At 44.9% G+C, this 17,197-nt stretch overlaps 1 protein-coding gene across 2 annotated transcripts in view; it reads left to right on the top strand.

The window, feature by feature from the left end:
• The window catches only part of LOC125453145 (B- and T-lymphocyte attenuator-like), a 93,700-nt gene that overhangs the window by 66,489 nt on the left and 10,014 nt on the right, over positions 1-17,197 (top strand). For both annotated transcript variants that reach the window (XM_048532318.2, XM_048532317.2), the window contains one exon: positions 11,711-12,034. In XM_048532318.2, the coding sequence (XP_048388275.2) occupies positions 11,728-12,034 (307 nt within the window). In that variant the 5' untranslated portion in view covers positions 11,711-11,727. The remainder of the gene's footprint in view (positions 1-11,710; positions 12,035-17,197) is intronic.

The raw sequence follows: 17,197 nt of genomic DNA, 5'->3' as shown, positions 1-17,197 counted from the left end.
TATTCAGTTACAAATAGTAATACTTCCTATTAATATGTCATGCCTCAAGTGTTCTTGACTAAAATGGAGTCTGAGATTGGGTCATGTGCTTTAATATAGTGATGATATCATGAGCATATCTCTTAATGGTATATTACATACTAGTTGTGAGTCAAAACATAACAGCTATAACAATATTGGGGATAAGGAGAAAATTTGGTTTCACTGATAGAATGATTTATGACAATTATCTTCTGATTAGCTACTGCACAACAAGGATGGAACTGTTGGCTGGCCAATGATGAGAAAACTGAATGGGGAAGCAGCAGCTAAAGGAGAAGATCAAGAGATTAAGACTCCAGGAATACACATGGCCAAAGTTAGCAACACCAAACATATGTCCAGTGTTAACAAAGTGTGGAGCTGGGTGAACACAGCAGGCCAAGCAGCATCTCAGGAGCACAAAAGCTGATGTTTCGGGCCTGGACCCTTCTGATGAAGGGTCCAGGCCCGAAACGTCAGCTTTTGTGCTCCTGAGATGCTGCTTGGCCTGCTGTGTTCATCCAGCCTCACATTTTAACTCCAGCTTTGATTTTCTTTGTTCTCTGCAGTGGAGCTGAGAGTTGTATCTGGTTGCAAACAAAAGGCTGTTATTCTGATCCTACAAATATTTCAGAACCAATGCAGAAGTGTTGCAAATGTTTCTGCAATATGTCAGAATCCCCCAGTGAAATCCTACACAAAGAGTTACTCTCATTGGAAACTCTTCCAAACAGCGTCCATGAGTCAGAGTGTTCCAGTATAAAAATGGTAGTGTGTGTGTGTATTAGCCTATTAAGACAGAGAGATCAATGAAGCAATATTATAGTGCTATGTTCAGCATCGCAGAATCCACCCACTGCCCCTTTCAAGTCACAAAGTAGTTTACATGACAAAACAATAAGATATAGGAGGCAAATTAGGCTATTCAGCCCATCATGTCTCCTCTACATTTGATCATGGTATGTTTCTCAAACCCATTCTCCTGCCTTGTCCCCATAACACTTGAACCCCTCACAGTCAAGAACCTATCTTATTAAGTACACTCAATGACTTGGTCTCCACAACCCTTCGCAACAATGAGTTCCACAGATTCACCACTCTCTGGTTGAAGAAACTCCCCCTCATCTCAATGTCTAAATGGGCCAAGCCATTAGCTCTGATGTTGTTCCCTGGGCCCTCATCTCTATTATTAGTGGAAGCATCTTCTCCGCATCCAGTCTATCCAGGACTCTCAGTAGCCCCCCACGAGCACCCCCATCCTTCTAAACACCATCATGTACAGACCCAGAGCCTTCTACTACCCCTTGTAGGCCAGGCCCTGGGGTATTTCTTGTGAATCTTCAATTGATACCCTCCAATGCCAGCCAATCCTTCCTTAGAATGTAAGATTGCCTGGAAAGAAAACAAGTTGAGTAAATTTTTTTTATGCATTTGGCAACTTTCACAGCTTCAATTTTCGATTGCTGTTTGTGGGATCTATTGAGTGCATATTGGGAGACATATGGTTTGCGTTAATACAATTACCAGGCTTCAAAATAGCTTCGTTGGTTACAAAGTGCTTTGGACGTCCTTAGGCTGTGAAAGGTGTGAATGAAATGCAAATGTTATTATCAATCACCATCTCTTTCTGTTTCAAGCTCGAAAAGGCTGGATGGCTCACCAATTCCAATTGTACTTTCACATTCTGTCTGTGTGTTGTCTGGATAATTACACAGTTGTTTGCTTAAATTGTGAGCAGAATAGATAATTTTTTACTATTCATTAATTTTAAACAAAAATACCATAACTTAACAAAACTATTTCAGTGAAAGTACTATTAGAGTTCAAACTGACCTTGCTATGTCTTAAATTGATCTCTGTTCTTGGGAAAAGTTTCTGACTATATCCCTACCTCACACTGAAGCCCTGCGTTTATTATAGTGAAGGGATACATCAGTTATATGTCTTATGTTTGATGAAGTCACTCGAGCGAGCATTTAGTGACTCAAGACTTTCAGCCAATGCACAGAGGAATTTTTAAGTTGTTCCCTAGCAGGATGTATTTGTGAATGAAGCTGAATTCACATAGAATCATAGAATCCCAACTGTGCAGAGAGTAACCATTTTGTCCCATCAAGTCCACACCGAACCTCTGAAGAGCATCCCACCCAGATCCACACCCCCCTTTCCTCACTCTAGCCTGTAATCCCACATTTGCTAAAGCCAATCTACCTAGCATCCTGGGTACTTCGTGATCATTTAGCGTGGGCAATCAACCTCTGAAAACAAAAACTTACCTGGTACACAATCGCAACATTAAGAATAGGATGAAGCCATTGAGCTCTTTGAATAGCAAAACAAGTTCAATTAGAACAAGAATGTTCTCCACTCAGATCTGCTCCATGCTCCTTAATCTCTTTACTAAACATAAATCAATCAGATTTAGAATTTTCAGATTGAACCACACCTCTCCCCACAACAGTTTAATTTAGGTTGGAATGAGGTGGTAAGTTCCAGACACCCCCTCCGATTTTTCATGAAGAGCCTCTTCCTGACATTACCTCTGAATGGCCTCACTCCTACTTTTTGATCTGACCCTGTGCTCTAGCCTCTTGCCCCACCATCAACTTCATTCTCAGTGGACCAGTCCAATATCCTCAATATCCCTAACATACTATAAATAAATAAGACAATGACCATCTTGATGGGATCTGCTCTAATATGTTTGTGAAGAAGTAATCAGTTAGAGAATCAAGGGTTATGGGGAAAAGGCAGGAAAGTGGGGGTGAGGATTATTAGATCGGCCATAATCTTTTTGAATGGTGGAACAGGCTCAATGGGCTGAATGGCCTACTTCTGCTCCAACATCTTATGGTCTTAATGATTCCTCAAAGGAATTAATATCTATTAATGAGTTAAAAGAGGCCATTGATCACGACTTCCATAGCCTGTTTCTTCCTGTTTACAATGGCACATGGAGCAGGCATTGAATTTGCATTGGTGTTACATGGCAATGACTGGAAAGAAACACAAAAAGGGGAATATTTGTTTTTATTTTAATGGTACCGCTAACAAATTCAGAATGTTGAAAATGTTTGATGGCCAATTAAATATGTTTGAATGGCAGTAAATATGGTAATTAGGAAAAGCAGCAGCTAAGCTGACTGCTTCAAATCCCAAAAAACAGCAATGGCACTAATTCCAGATAATCTTTTTTTGTTAAATGATGTTGTTTCTGCAATAAATATTAGTCAAGACAGCATGGGAAAGCTGTCCTCCTCTTTAAAATAGTGTCAAGAGATATCTCTTAACCATCTAGGGTAGCAGATGTGCTTTTGGTTTAACATCTTATCCAAAATATGACACGGCTAACATTGCAGCAACCCTCATTATTACACTGCCACAATGCAGCGCTCCCTCAGTACCAACCCTCTGACAGTGCAGCGCTCCTTCAGTACTGACCCTCTGATAGTGCAGCACTCCTTCAGTACTGACCCTCTGACAGTGCAGAGCTGCCTCAGTACTGACCCTCTGACAGTGCAGCGCTCCCTCAGTACTGACCCTCTGACAGTGCAGAGCTGCCTCAGTACTGACCCTCTGACAGTGCAGCGCTCCCTTAGTACTGAACCTCTGACAGTGCAGCGCTCCCTCAATACTGACCCTCTGACAGTGCAGCGCTCCCTCAGTAATGACCCTCTGACAGTGCAGCGCTCCCTCAGTACTGACCCTCCGACAGTGCAGCGCTCCCTCAGTACTGACCCTCTGACAGTGCAGCGCTCCCTCAGTACTGACCCTCCGACAGTGCAGCGCTCCCTCAGTACTGACCCTCTGACAGTGCAGCACTTCCTCAGTACTGACCCTCTGACAGTGCAGAGCTGCCTCAGTACTGACCCTCTGACAGTGCAGCACTCCCTTAGTACTGAACCTCTGACAGTGCAGCGCTCCCTCAATACTGACCCTCTGACAGTGCAGCGCTCCCTCAGTACTGACCCTCTGACAGTGCAGCGCTCCCTCAGTACTGACCCTCTGACAGTGCAGCGCTCCCTCAGTACTGATCCTCTGACAGTGCAGCGCTCCCTCAGTACTGACCCTCTGACAGTGCAGCACTCCCTCAGTACTGACCCTCTGACAGTGCAGCGCTCCCTCAGTACTGACCTTATGACAGTGCAGTGCTCCCTCAGTACTGACCCTCTGACAGTGCAGCGCTCCCTCAGTACTGACCCTCCGACAGTGCAGCACTCTTTCAGTACTGACCCTCTGACAGTGCAGCGCTCCCTCAGTACTGATCCTCTGACAGTGCAGCTCTCCCTCAGTACTGACCTTATGACAGTGCAGCTGTCCCTCAGTACTGACCCTCTGACAGTGCAGCGCTCCCTCAGTACTGATCCTCTGACAGTGCAGCACTCCCTCAGTACTGACCCTCTGACAGTGCAGCGCTCCCTCAGTACTGACCCTCTGACAGTGCAGCACTCCCTCAGTACTGACCCTCTGACAGCGCAGCACTCCCTCAGTATAAGAGGGTCAGTCTGTAGAATAGACTCACCATCTAGTGAAGTTCTTATAGCACACAGCCTTCTGACTCTGAGCTGAGAGTGACTGTGAGTCACAGTTGTGCCTTATACCCATATTGGGAAAAACATCCCATTGTTTGAATATCTTTTCAGCTTTTTAATGAGTCGATGCTCAGCTCTCAGTCAGACAATGTCTCACTGTAACATCACCACAATTTCTTGTTAAACTTTTGTTTCTCTCTAGTCCTATTACCTTTGATGTGTTTATATTGCCAGCCAGAGAATGATGTTTGCTAATGAGACAAGCAACGACAACTTATGTCTATATAGTTGTTTTCAACTTAGCAAAATTATCATCGGTTACTTTACTGGAATGACTAACAAACACAATTGAACCAGATATGAAAACAGGTGACCACAAGCTTGGTCGAAGAGATAGATTTTAAGGAGCATCCAAACAGAAGAGAGTGTGTTCGATGGATTCAAAGAGGGAATCTCAGAATTTAAGTTTGAGGTAGCAGAAGACACATTTGCCAATGGTAGAGTAATTAGCAATGGGGATGCTTGTAGCCAGGATTGAAGGAGCGTTGTGACATCAAAGGATTCTGGGGTTGAAGCAGAGCCCAGAGACAGGGAGCAGTGAGATGATGGTGAGATTTGAAAGCTATGGTGAGTATTTTTAAAGTATGCCATGTTTTTTGAAGGGGAGCTGGCTAGTGGTCATTGTCAGTGTGCCTTCTGCCCTTGTCATCAGTGTGTTGCTGGAGTGCACCTAGATGAAACATGCTGCCGCTATTATGTGCTACTGAGGAAGAGAGAATGCTTGAGATAATCAAGGGGATGCCAATCAAGTGGGCTGCTTTGTGATTGGCTGCATCAAGCTTCTTAAGTGTTTTGGAGCTGTACTTATGTGGGCCAATGTTGAGTATCATATCACACTTCTGACTTGGACCTTGCAGATGTTGAACAGGCTTTGGAAAGTCAGAAAATGAGTTACTCACTGCAGAATTCCCAACGTCTTACTTGTTCTTTGTAGGTGCAGTATTTATGTGGCTAACCCAGTTCATTTTCTAATTATTGAACATAAAGCCCTCGATTATTGTTTGTATTTTCAGTTGCCATTTTGTACCACAGCATGAGGTAAAGCGTCTCATGCTAATGTCTTCAACTAGAAACCTAGAAATTAAGAGTTTGAATCACAACAAGATAGGTTGTTGGTAGACAGAGAGGATGCTGGAAGAACACAGCCAGCCAGGCTGCATATGGAAGAAATGAGCAGTCAATGTTTTGGATATTACCTTTCTTCAAGACTGAGTGTCATCAAATAGCTGAGGGCTGAAGAGGTCACAGCAGTGTGGCGGTTGAAGAGGAGGTTGTTGAATTGAATTTAATAATTTTTGCCTTCGGGTTGGGTTTCCTCGGTGAAAAAAATAAATGTGAATACTAAAGAGGATGTCTGTGTGAACATCCTTGTGTTCCCAACTTTTTGGGATGCTGTTTCTAGAAGTTAGACGATAGAACACAGGCGTGAGCAAATCCTTAAAGGCACTTATTTGAATGGTCTCTATGGTGAAATAAAAACATTTTGGAATTGGGAGGAAGCAGTTTTGATTGAAGGTCAGGAATCATCCTACTGGTGAATGGAGGATAGACAGGGCTGGCAGCCAATGGGAGTCATGTGATAACACCTCCAGCAATATTTCCATCCAGAAAGGAAAGCAAAACACTGGAGAAACTCGGCAAGCCTGGCAGCACCTGTGGAGAGAGAAATGGATTAATGTTTCAAGTTTTCTTCAAAGTAGAATCATATTGTCTTGAAATGTTAACTCTGCTTCATGCTGACATTTTCTACCACATTCTGTTACTATTTCAGATTTCCAGCATTCAAAGTATTTTGATTTTATTTTAGTGTCAATCCAAAATTTGGGATTTCTCCACATGCTATGTTTCTTCCTTGAGAAGATGTTTCCACCTGTGGAGAGGCTTGAACTAGAAGACAAAACTAAAGAATAAAGGGACATTTGTTTAAAACTGAGATGTGAAGGTATTTCTTCTCCCAGAGGGTCGCGAGTGCCTGGTATTCTTTACCCCAGAATGCTCCACAGGCTGGATCGCTGAAAGTAGTTAAAGGGGAGATTTTTGAAATATCAAGGAGTTGAGATCTATAAGGAGCTTGCATGAAAGGGGAGTTGAAGTCTGAGATGGATCAGCTGTGATCTTATTGAATGGCAGGGTAAGGTTGAATGGCCTGTTCTTGCTCCTATTTCTTATGCCCTTTGCTTTTTACTTCCTATTTATCTCCTTGAGCCTCTCTCTTTTTCTCACACCTTCACACGTGTACCTATTCTGGCCCGGCTCAGTTCAGCACTTCCACACTTGTGAGTTTCTATTAATCACACAATGAGCAACTGCAATCTCCATTTTGCGTTCGTTTTATGATTTTTACCTCTCATCAATCTGTCTCCTTTTGCCTGAGTGCAACAAAAGATGAAAACTAAGCAAGGTTATGAAGGATGCGAAACACTTGCAAAACAATTACAAAGCTGCAGTCATGCGAGTGTACAGGTTGTGAATAGCAGAGTGGAAACAATAGATGGGAGAAAGCACTGAGGTGGTGAAAGCTTTGCTGGTGGGACATTGTTGTGGGGTGGTTTCAGAGCAACCTATGAGTATCATCCTCCCACATCCTGTTCAAATTCAGTACAGAAGACAAGGTAAAGAGCACAACTTTCAAATTGCGCATTTGGAAAATACATCTCACAGATTGCACACTTCAGGTTTAGGCTTGGGAGTCAAATTACGAAGAAAAATGATTTCTGAGGCAAATGCTTCCTCCAGTTATGGATCTGTTTCTGTGAAATAAATTAACAACACATGTTTCAAAGACACAAATCCTCAATTTACGGCTTTGTGTGGTGCTCAGTAGCAACTTTATATCTGCAATATTGTTTGCTCACTCACAGGGACATATCTGACTAAACACCAGAGTTTACATAGTGTGTTAGGCCCACTATCAAATAACAAAGACAACATTCAGGCTATCATTCCCATGACAGATCTTTCAAAAAGCAGTCGTAGTAGTCTGACTGGTTTGCTTTTTCTTCTTAGCCCTGCAAAGATTTCCCTCTTCAAGTAATTATTCAATTCCTTTTAAAAATTATGATGCAGAATTTAAGGGTTGACTATATAATAATGTTTAACATACTTTTTGCACCAAATCAGAACTCTGATGTAATGGCCAACAAGCCAACTAAATTGCACAAAATAAATAGATATTTAGGACTCAATTTTATTGATATGCAAATGGTTGATTTATTACAACGGCTTGCACTTGCATAGCACCGTTAATGATGTAAAACATCCCAGGAGACTTCACAGGAAGAATGATCAAAAAATTGACATTGAGCCACATACTAGCGCAGTTGAACAAAAATTCAGTCAGAGGTAGTTTTTCAAGAGAGTCTTAAAGGAGAACGGAGAAGTCGAGAGTGGGAGAGAATGTCACTGTTGCTGAAGGGCCCAATGATCAGTGATGGAGTGATAGATATTGAGGATGCAAAAGAAGTTGGATTTGAAGAAGCGCAGAGATCTTGGAGAGTTGTGGAGGTGGATGAGATGACAGAGAGGGAGAAGAACAAGGATTTGAAACGAAGGCTGAGAGTATTAAACTAAAGCTTAAATTTATTTTGGCTGATGCAGTTTGACAGCAAAGCGTTTCTTGTGCGTTTTTATTCTAAGCACATGACATATCATCCCATCTATTTTTATTTATTCCTGCTGCTGACCCCAGACCACTTCATTGACAGCCACACCCAGACCACCACACACCCCTGCTCTTCACACCCAAACCTCTTATCACTACTGGTAACCAGAAGTTTTCTTGAGTGGTTCACACAGGAGACTGCACATCATAGTAACAAAGTGTGAAGCTGGATGAACACAGCAGGCCAAGCAGCATCTCAGGAGCACAAAAGCTGACGTTTCGGGCCTAGACCCTTCATCAGAGAGGGGGATGGGGAGAGGGTTCTGGAATAAATAGGGGGAGAGGGGGAGGCGGACTGAAGATGGAGAGAAATGAAGATAGGTGGAGAGGAGAGTATAGGTGGGGAGGTAGGGAGGGGATAGGTCAGTCCAGGGAAGACGGACAGGTCAAGGAGGTGGGATGAGGTTAGTAGGTAGGAAATGGAGGTGCGGCTTGGGGTGGGAGGAAGGGATGGGTGAGAGGAAGAACAGGTTAGGGAGGCAGAGACAGGCTGGGCTGGTTTTGGGATGCAGTGGGGGGAGGGGAGACTTTGAAGCTTGTGAAGTCCACATTGATGCCATTGGGCTGCAGGGTTCCCAAATGGAATATGAGTTGCTGTTCCTGCAACCTTCGGGTGGCATCATTGTGGCATTGCAGGAGGCCCATGATGGACATGTCGTCTGAGGAATGGGAGGGGGAGTTAAAATGGTTCACGACTGGGAGGTGCAGTTGTTTATTGTGAACCAAGCTGAGGTGTTCTGCAAAGCGGTACCCAAGCCTCCGCTTGGTTTCCCCAATGTAGAGGTAGCCACACCGGGTACAATGGATACAGTATACCACATTGGCAGATGTGCAGGTAAACATCTGCTTAATGTGGAAAGTCATCTTGGGGCCTAGAATGGGGGTGAGGGAGGAGGTGTGGGGGCAAGTGTAGCATTTCCTGCGGTTGCAGGGGAAGGTGCCGGGTGTGGTGGGGTTGGAGGGGAGTGTGGAGCGGACAAGGGAGTCACGGAGAGAGTGGTCTCTCCGGAAGGCAGACAGGGGTGGGGATGGAAAAATATCTTGGGTGGTGGGGTCAGATTGTAGATGGCAGAAGTGTTGGAGGATGATGCGTTGTATCTGGAGGTTGGTGGGGTGGTATGTAAGAACAAGGGGGATCCCATTGGGGCAGTTGTAGTGGGGGCGGGGTTTGAGGGATGTGTTGCGGGAAATGCGGGAGACACGGTCAAGGGCGTTCTCGACCACTGTGGGGGGAATGTTGCGGTCCTTGAATTACGTAGACATCTGGGATGTGTGGGAGTGGAATGCCTCATCCTAGGAGCAGATGCGGCAGAGGCGAAGGAATTGGGAATAGGGGATGGAATTTTTGCAGGAGGGTGGGTGGGAGGAGTTGTATTCTAGGTAGCTGTGGGAGTCGGTGGGCTTGAAGTGGATATCAACTAGCTGGTTACCTGAGATGGAGACTGAGAGGTCCAGGAAGGTGAGGGATGTGTTGGAGATGGCCCAGGTGAACTTGAGGTTGGAGTGGAAGGTGTTGGTGAAGTGGATGAACTGTCCGAGCTCCTCTGGGGAGCAAGATGCAGTGCCGATACAGTCATCAATGTAATGGAGGACGAGGTGGGGTTTGGGGCCTGTGTAGGTGCGGAAGATGGACTGTTCCACGGAACCTACAGAGGCAGGCATAGCTTGGGCCCATGCGGGTACCTATGGCCATCCCCTTTTTCTGTAGAAAGTGGGATAGTCACAACTTTTGAAGTATTTTCCATCTATTATTGGCCAATTTCTTTCCATAATAGCCTTCACTGTTGATACATTAGCTCATCTGTTTGATGATGAGAGTGGTCACCATAATGTAAAGAACTAATTGTCTAAAGACAATAGGAACAGAAGACATTTAACTCCCTCAAACCTGTTCAATAATTCACTTAGATCATGTCTCATTGCACCTTAGCTTCTGATCTTGAGTAAAATATATTACTGAATGGTATCAGCAACAAAAATAAAATATATGTATTATTTTGCGTGAAAAATGTACAAGACTTGTGTTCTGAGGAAAGCAAATTGTGAAACCCTTTGAAAGAAATAAAGTTGTTCATCGTGTTAAGGTAAAAAGGTTTGCTAGTGGTGCACTTCAGTTCAGATACTACTAACCACAAAACAACGCAGAGTGGTGTGTTTATGCCTACAAGGCATTGGATAGGGTGTGAAGGAGATTTCCTTAACGGATGAAGGATGTTGATCATGAGGAGAGACAAGGGATGCTGGGATTGATCTCCTTAGAGCACAGTTCTTTTGTCATTCTTCGGTAAGATACAGGTATTACTGACAAGACCAGCATTGGTAGCCCATTCCTAATTGTCCTTGAATTGAGTTGCTTTTTAGGCAATTTCTGTGGGCAATTAAGGACGGACCTGGTTAGGGTGGCAGATTTCCTTTCCTGACAGCATTGATAACCAATGGGGTCTTACAGCAGTCGATGATAGATGCATGATCACTATTTCTGGGATTGTTTTCAATTCCACAAGTTATTAACTGAATTCAAATTCTTGCATGGGATTTGATCCTATATAAAACATTAGCCTAGAGCTCTAAATTGCTCATTCAGTGACAATACCACTACAGTGCCACCTGCCAGTGCCAGGATACTGCCCAATATCCAATCCCAGAATGAGGGCACTTCTCAACGTCACATATCAGGATATTGCTGGATGCCCAATCCCAATGCCAGAGAGATGGCCAGTATAAAATCCCAGTGCCAAGATATTGTTCACAATCCAAACCCAGGTCATCTTCCTTCCATTGCTCACCCTCCACTTGTGATGTGACCCCCACCAGCCACGCGTTCAGATGTAAAAATAGAACAGTTGGTATAGCATGTTGCTAGATCACCTTGGGAATACTGCATCAAACCTAAACTCAGGCTGAAACTGACCAGACAACATCCAATTCCTTCCATGTTGTCCTCTCTCTCCATCTCTTCTGCTTCTGTCTATCTCTTTCTCACTTTTTCTTTTCTTTTGTCCCTCTCATTGCCTGTGTCTCCCTTTCAATTTTTCTCTCCCCTCAACTTTCCCCCTGTTTTTGTCTCACTCTATCTCTGGCCCCTCTGTTTATCATTCTTTTTCTCCATTTCCCCTGTCTCTTTCTCTCTTTCTTTCTCTTTCTGTCTGCCTCTCACTCACTCTTTCGCATTCTCTTTACACTCTCTCCCTTTTATCTGGGCCATTTCCCCAATGTGACGTGCAAAACTGGGGCAATAGATAGAGAAAGGATGAAGATCCATTTCTGGTTACATACGGCAGCGCAAAACCAAAGGGAAGTTGTAAGTAATGAGCATGTTTTTCACATTTTAAATTGGGTGTGTGATAACTGGAAAACTGGAACTAAATAATGCAAGGTGATTGTTTGCAGATGTGTAGATGCCAATTGCTAAAAAACCTTAACTTCTTTTTTACAGAAAGTGATTTGTGTGTGATGAATGTGGGATATCCGAGGGCGAAGCTCAATCATTCAATTGGAGACAGTTTGACGTTGAACTGTACTGTAATGTACTGTAAGCAAGTACCTGAAACAAACTGGTGTAAAGTTCAATCAAATAGTTGTCAGCCAGTCATCGGAAAAAAAATACAGGAACCGCATCTTGCCAGTAATACAGAAGGAAAAGTGTTTGTACTTTACACAATCTCTTCAATGAACCTGACTGACAGCGGCACCTACCGATGTTACGCCAAAGACAAGGATTTAACAGTGCAGGGAAACAGCGTCACTGTGAGTGTGTTTGGTAAGTATTGATATTTCTGTGACTGTGCTTTTCAAGTGAAATGCTTTTCCATACTTAAGAAAAATAATTTTACTGCCCATTTCCAAACTTTTGCCTGGAAACTTACCAAAGCTGATGCAGATTGATTGAAATCTTGCCAGGCCAGTTGAGCTGTGTCTCTGAGCCCATAAACTTTGCAGCACAAAGACTAGTTAATTTCACCTGCATTACATTGTCTGTCTCTGCCCTGACCTCAGCTCATTTAAGACCTCATCCTTGTCTTTGTTACCTCAATTTGATTTCTCCAAACACTGTTGACCGGCATCTCATAAAGTATAGAGTCATACAGCACAATAATAGACCCTTTGGTCCAACCAGTCCATCCCAAACATCATTCCAAACTAAATTAGACCCCCTAGATAGGCTGGAACTTCTTTCACTGCAGTGTGGGAGATTAAGAGGTGATCTTATAGAAGTTTATAGAATAATGAGAGGTACGGATAGGGTTAATGGTAGTTGTCTTTTCCTTTGGATGGGGATTTTCAGGACTGGGGGCGTATCTCTAAGATGAGAGGAGAAAGAATTTTAAAAGACATGAAGGGAAAATGTTTTACACAGAGGGTTGTTCGCTTGTAGAATAGATTTCCCGAGGAAGTGGCGGAAGTGAGCACAGTTATAACATTTAAAAGGCATTTGGATAAGTACATAAATAGGAAAGGTTTGGATGGATACAGGGGTTCTTCCACTCTCTAAACTTGAGCTAGTCCAAAGCTCTGCCCCTGTATGTCTTCATTCACACTCATCTTGTGCACCCCACCAACCTTTGTGCTTGCTGAGTGATGTTGGCTCCTATTTCTTGCTTTTAAAATTCTCATTGTTATTTTCAAATCTCCTGTGGTCTCACTGGCATTTTCTCCAGTCCTACAACCCTCCAACTTCCCTGAGTTTCTCCATATCAGGCCCTTTGTGCACCCTAAGAAGCTTCACTGCTGTATTATTGATAAGTGTGTGATCTCTCCCTAAACATCTCTGCCCCTCAGTGCCCTGCCTACTCCTTTAAGGCATTCTTTAGAAAGATGCTTCTCTGACCATGTTTTCACTTACTTGTCCTGATATCTCCAAAGCATAGTATCTTGTTTTTCTAATTTTCATTCCTCTACAGCACCCATGTATGCTTCACTAAGTTAAAGGTGCTCAATGTAACTACTATATTTCTGTACCTCATTATTGCCTTGGTCTAAACATGGACAAAAGAGCTGAATTCCAGAGGAGAGGTGGGAGTGACAGCTCTTGACAGCAAGGTCATGTTTGACCGAGTGTGGCAGCAAGGATCACTAACAAAATTAGAGTCAATGGGAATCTGGGGAAAGAATCTCAACTGGTTGGAGTCATACCAGACACAAAAAGAGAGATGGTTGCAGTTGTTGGAAGCCCATCATCACAATCAAAAGTCTCTTGCAGGAGTTCCTCAGGGAAATGCTCCAGGCCCAATCATCTTCAGTTGCTTCATCAAAGGCCTTGCCTCCACTGTAAAGTCAGAAGTATGGATGGTTGCTGATAATCATACGATGTTCAGCACTAGTCACAACTCTTCCAATACTGAAGTAGTCCATGTTCAAATGGACTGATACATGACGGTTGACATTCACGTAGGACGACTGGAAGCGAGAGAATCTAACCATCATCCCTTGACATCCGATTACATTGAATTTCCATCACCATATTCTCCACTACCTTGGATTACCATTGGCCAGTACATGAGCTGGAACGTCCATATGTGTCTATTGGTAGCAAAAGTAGACCAGAGCATAGAAATCCTGCAGTGAGTAACTCGGTGTCTGACTTTCTAATAGTTGTCCGCCATTTGCAATGCACACGTCAGGAGTTTGATGGAATACTCACCGTTAACCTGGAAGATCACAGCTCCAACATTCAAGAAGCTTCACACGATCCGGGACAGAGCAGCCTATTTGATTGGCATCACACCCATGAACTTCAACGTTTGCTCCCTTCATTGTCGATGCACAATGACAACAGTGTATATCTTCAACAAGGTACAATGCAGTAATTCACCACAGCTCCTCAGACCTTCCAAACTCTGAACCTCTACCATCTGGAAGGTCAAAGGAACAGATGCATGAAAACATCGCCATCTGCCAGTTCCAAACCAAGCCACCATCCTGATTTGAAACTATTTTGATGTCCCTTCAACTATCACTGAGTCAAAATCCTGGGACTCTCTTTCTAACTTTATTGTCATGTTCACACGCACCCTAAGGGCTGCAATGGTTCAAGAAGGCAACTTGTCACAAATTCGGGGCAATTAGATATGTGCAAGAAATGCTTGTATAGCCAGTGACAACCACCTCCCACAAACAAATAAAAAAATTCATACAACATATTGCACTTATTAATTGAGCCATGCTTTGATGTAACAATTATCTGACAATCTTTTCTTTTGATTTGATGTCACTGTTGAACCTAACTGTTATAGAATTCATCAATTCAAAAGGTTTGGTTGATATGCAGTTGCATCCTGTCTCTCTGAAGCGTCTTTAAGTTTATTTGTTTCTCCCCAGGCTTTTACACTGGCTGTCATTTTCCTTTAACCCTCTTTTTAATTGTGTACAAAAAGATCTCACAAGCTGCAAATCAGCCAATGACCACCCAATGAATGAATTGGATGAGAAAGGTAAATGTGATGCAGCCAAGTTTGCAGATGACACAAAAACAGGTGGGAGAGCAAGTGGTGACACCGTCTGCAGAGGGACATACACAGGCTAAGGAAGAATAATAAAACCCGATAAACAGAATATAAGAGGGAGTATGTCAGGTCCAATGTGCCTCTCTCCAGACAGCCCCACTGAATTTACATTCACAGTCATTGTTTTGGCTGCGAGTCCTTTTTTAAAGAAATAGCACATGTTCGAATAAAACGCTCGACTCGTATGTTGGTGATCAAGGAGTGCGATCCGTGGTCATGACACAGCGCAGCACTAACTCTTGACAGTAAACTGCTGCTTCAGCTGCTGACCTAACTGCAGTGCAGCAGCCCTACAAGTACTGACCCTCAAACACCGCTGCGCTCCCTCAATACTGGGTCTCCAAAGTTGTACCTTTAGTACTGTCCCTCTGACAGTGCAGCGCTCCCTCAGTACTGACCCTCTGACAGTGCAGCGCTCCCTCAGTACTGACCCTCTGACAGTGCAGCGCTCCCTCAGTACTGACCCTCTGACAGTGCAGCACTCCCTCAGTACTGACCCTCTGACAGTGCAGCGCTCCCTCAGTACTGACCCTCTGACAGTGCAGCGCTCCCTCAGTACTGACCCTCGGACAGTGCAGCACTCCCTCAGTACTGACCCTCTGACAGTGCAGCACTCCCTCAGTACTGACCCTCTGACAGTGCAGCGCTCCCTCAGTACTGACCCTCTGACAGTGCAGCGCTCCCTCAGTACTGACCCTCTGACAGTGCAGCGCTCCCTCAATACTGACCCTCTGACAGTGCAGCGCTCCCTCAGTACTGACCCTCTGACAGTGCAGCGCTCCCTCAGTACTGACCCTCTGACAGTGCAGCGCTCCCTCAGTACTGTCCCTCTGACAGTGCAGCACTCCCTCAGTACTGACCCTCTGACAGTGCAGCACTCCCTCAGTACTGACCCTCTGACAGTGCAGCGCTCCCTCAGTACTGACCCTCGGACAGTGCAGCGCTCCCTCAGTACTGACCCTCTGACAGTGCAGCGCTCCCTCAGTACTGACCCTCTGACAGTGCAGCGCTCCCTCAGTACTGACCCTCTGACAGTGCTGCACTCCCTCAATACTGACCCTCTGACAGTGCAGCGCTCCCTCAGTACTGACCCTCTGACAGTGCAGCACTCCCTCAGGACTGACCCTCTGACAGTGCAGCCCTCCCTCAGTACTGACCCTCTGATAGTGCAGCACTCCCTCAGTACTGACCCTCTGACAGTGCAGCACTCCCTCAGGACTGACCCTCTGACAGTGCAGCCCTCCCTCAGTACTGACCCTCTGATAGTGCAGCACTCCCTCAGTACTGACCCTCTGACAGTGCAGCACTCCCTCAGGACTGACCCTCTGACAGTGCAGCCCTCCCTCAGTACTGACCCTCTGATAGTGCAGCACTCCCTCAGTACTGACCCTCTGACAGTGCAGCGCACCCTCAGTACTGACCCTCTGACAGTGCAGCGCTCCCTCAGTACTGACCCTCTGATAGTGCAGCACTCCCTCAGTACTGACCCTCTGACAGTGCAGCACTCCCTCAGTACTGACCCTCTGACAGTGCAGCGCTCCCTCAGTACTGACCCTCTGACAGTGCAGCGCTCCCTCAGTACTGACCCTCTGATAGTGCAGCACTCCCTCAGTACTGACCCTCTGACAATGCAGCGCTCCCTCAGTACTGATCCTCTGACAGTGCAGGGCTCCCTCAGTACTGTCCCTCTGACAGTGCAGCGCTCCCTCAGTACTGACCCTCTGACAGTGCAGCACTCCCTCAGTACTGACCCTCTGACAGTGCAGCGCACCCTCAGTACTGACCCTCTGACAGTGCAGCGCTCCCTCAGTACTGTCCCTCTGACAGTGCAGCGCACCCTCAGTACTGACCCTCTGACAGTGCAGCGCTCCCTCAGTACTGTCCCTCTGACAGTGCAGCACTCCCTCAGTACTGACCCTCTGACAGTGCAGCACTCCCTCAGTACTGACCCTCTGACAGTGCAGCACTCCCTCAGTACTGACCCTCTGACAGTGCAGCACTCCCTCAGTACTGACCCTCTGACAGTGCAGCACTCCCTCAGTACTGACCCTCTGACAGTGCAATGCTTCCTCAGTACTGAGTTTCCACCAACCCTTTATTGTGACATCAGAATGGATTCTCTACGTGATGCTGAGGTAGGTGATATCACAATAAAGCAAGATAACTGACCACATGTACATAATATTAGAGCAACCATGGGTGAAGGTTTAGATTAATTCAGTAATTGATGTGCAATAGATCTGAAGTTTTAATCATCTGCCAAAGTCAATACATTCTGCCTATCTTCATGTTCTTTAGTTTGAGCCAGCTTCCTGTTGCAAAGGTGAGTTGTTTATTTTATTCAGGATGTGGGTATCATTGGCAAGTTGGCATTTGTTTCCAAGCAAATCACACATAGAGAAGTTAGTGTGCAGGCCACA

Source organism: Stegostoma tigrinum, chromosome 6 (genome assembly GCF_030684315.1).
Source record: "Stegostoma tigrinum isolate sSteTig4 chromosome 6, sSteTig4.hap1, whole genome shotgun sequence".
Taxonomy (NCBI): domain Eukaryota; kingdom Metazoa; phylum Chordata; class Chondrichthyes; order Orectolobiformes; family Stegostomatidae; genus Stegostoma; species Stegostoma tigrinum.
Note: the sequence above shows the minus strand (reverse complement) of the source record. Positions and strands in the feature narration are given on the sequence as shown.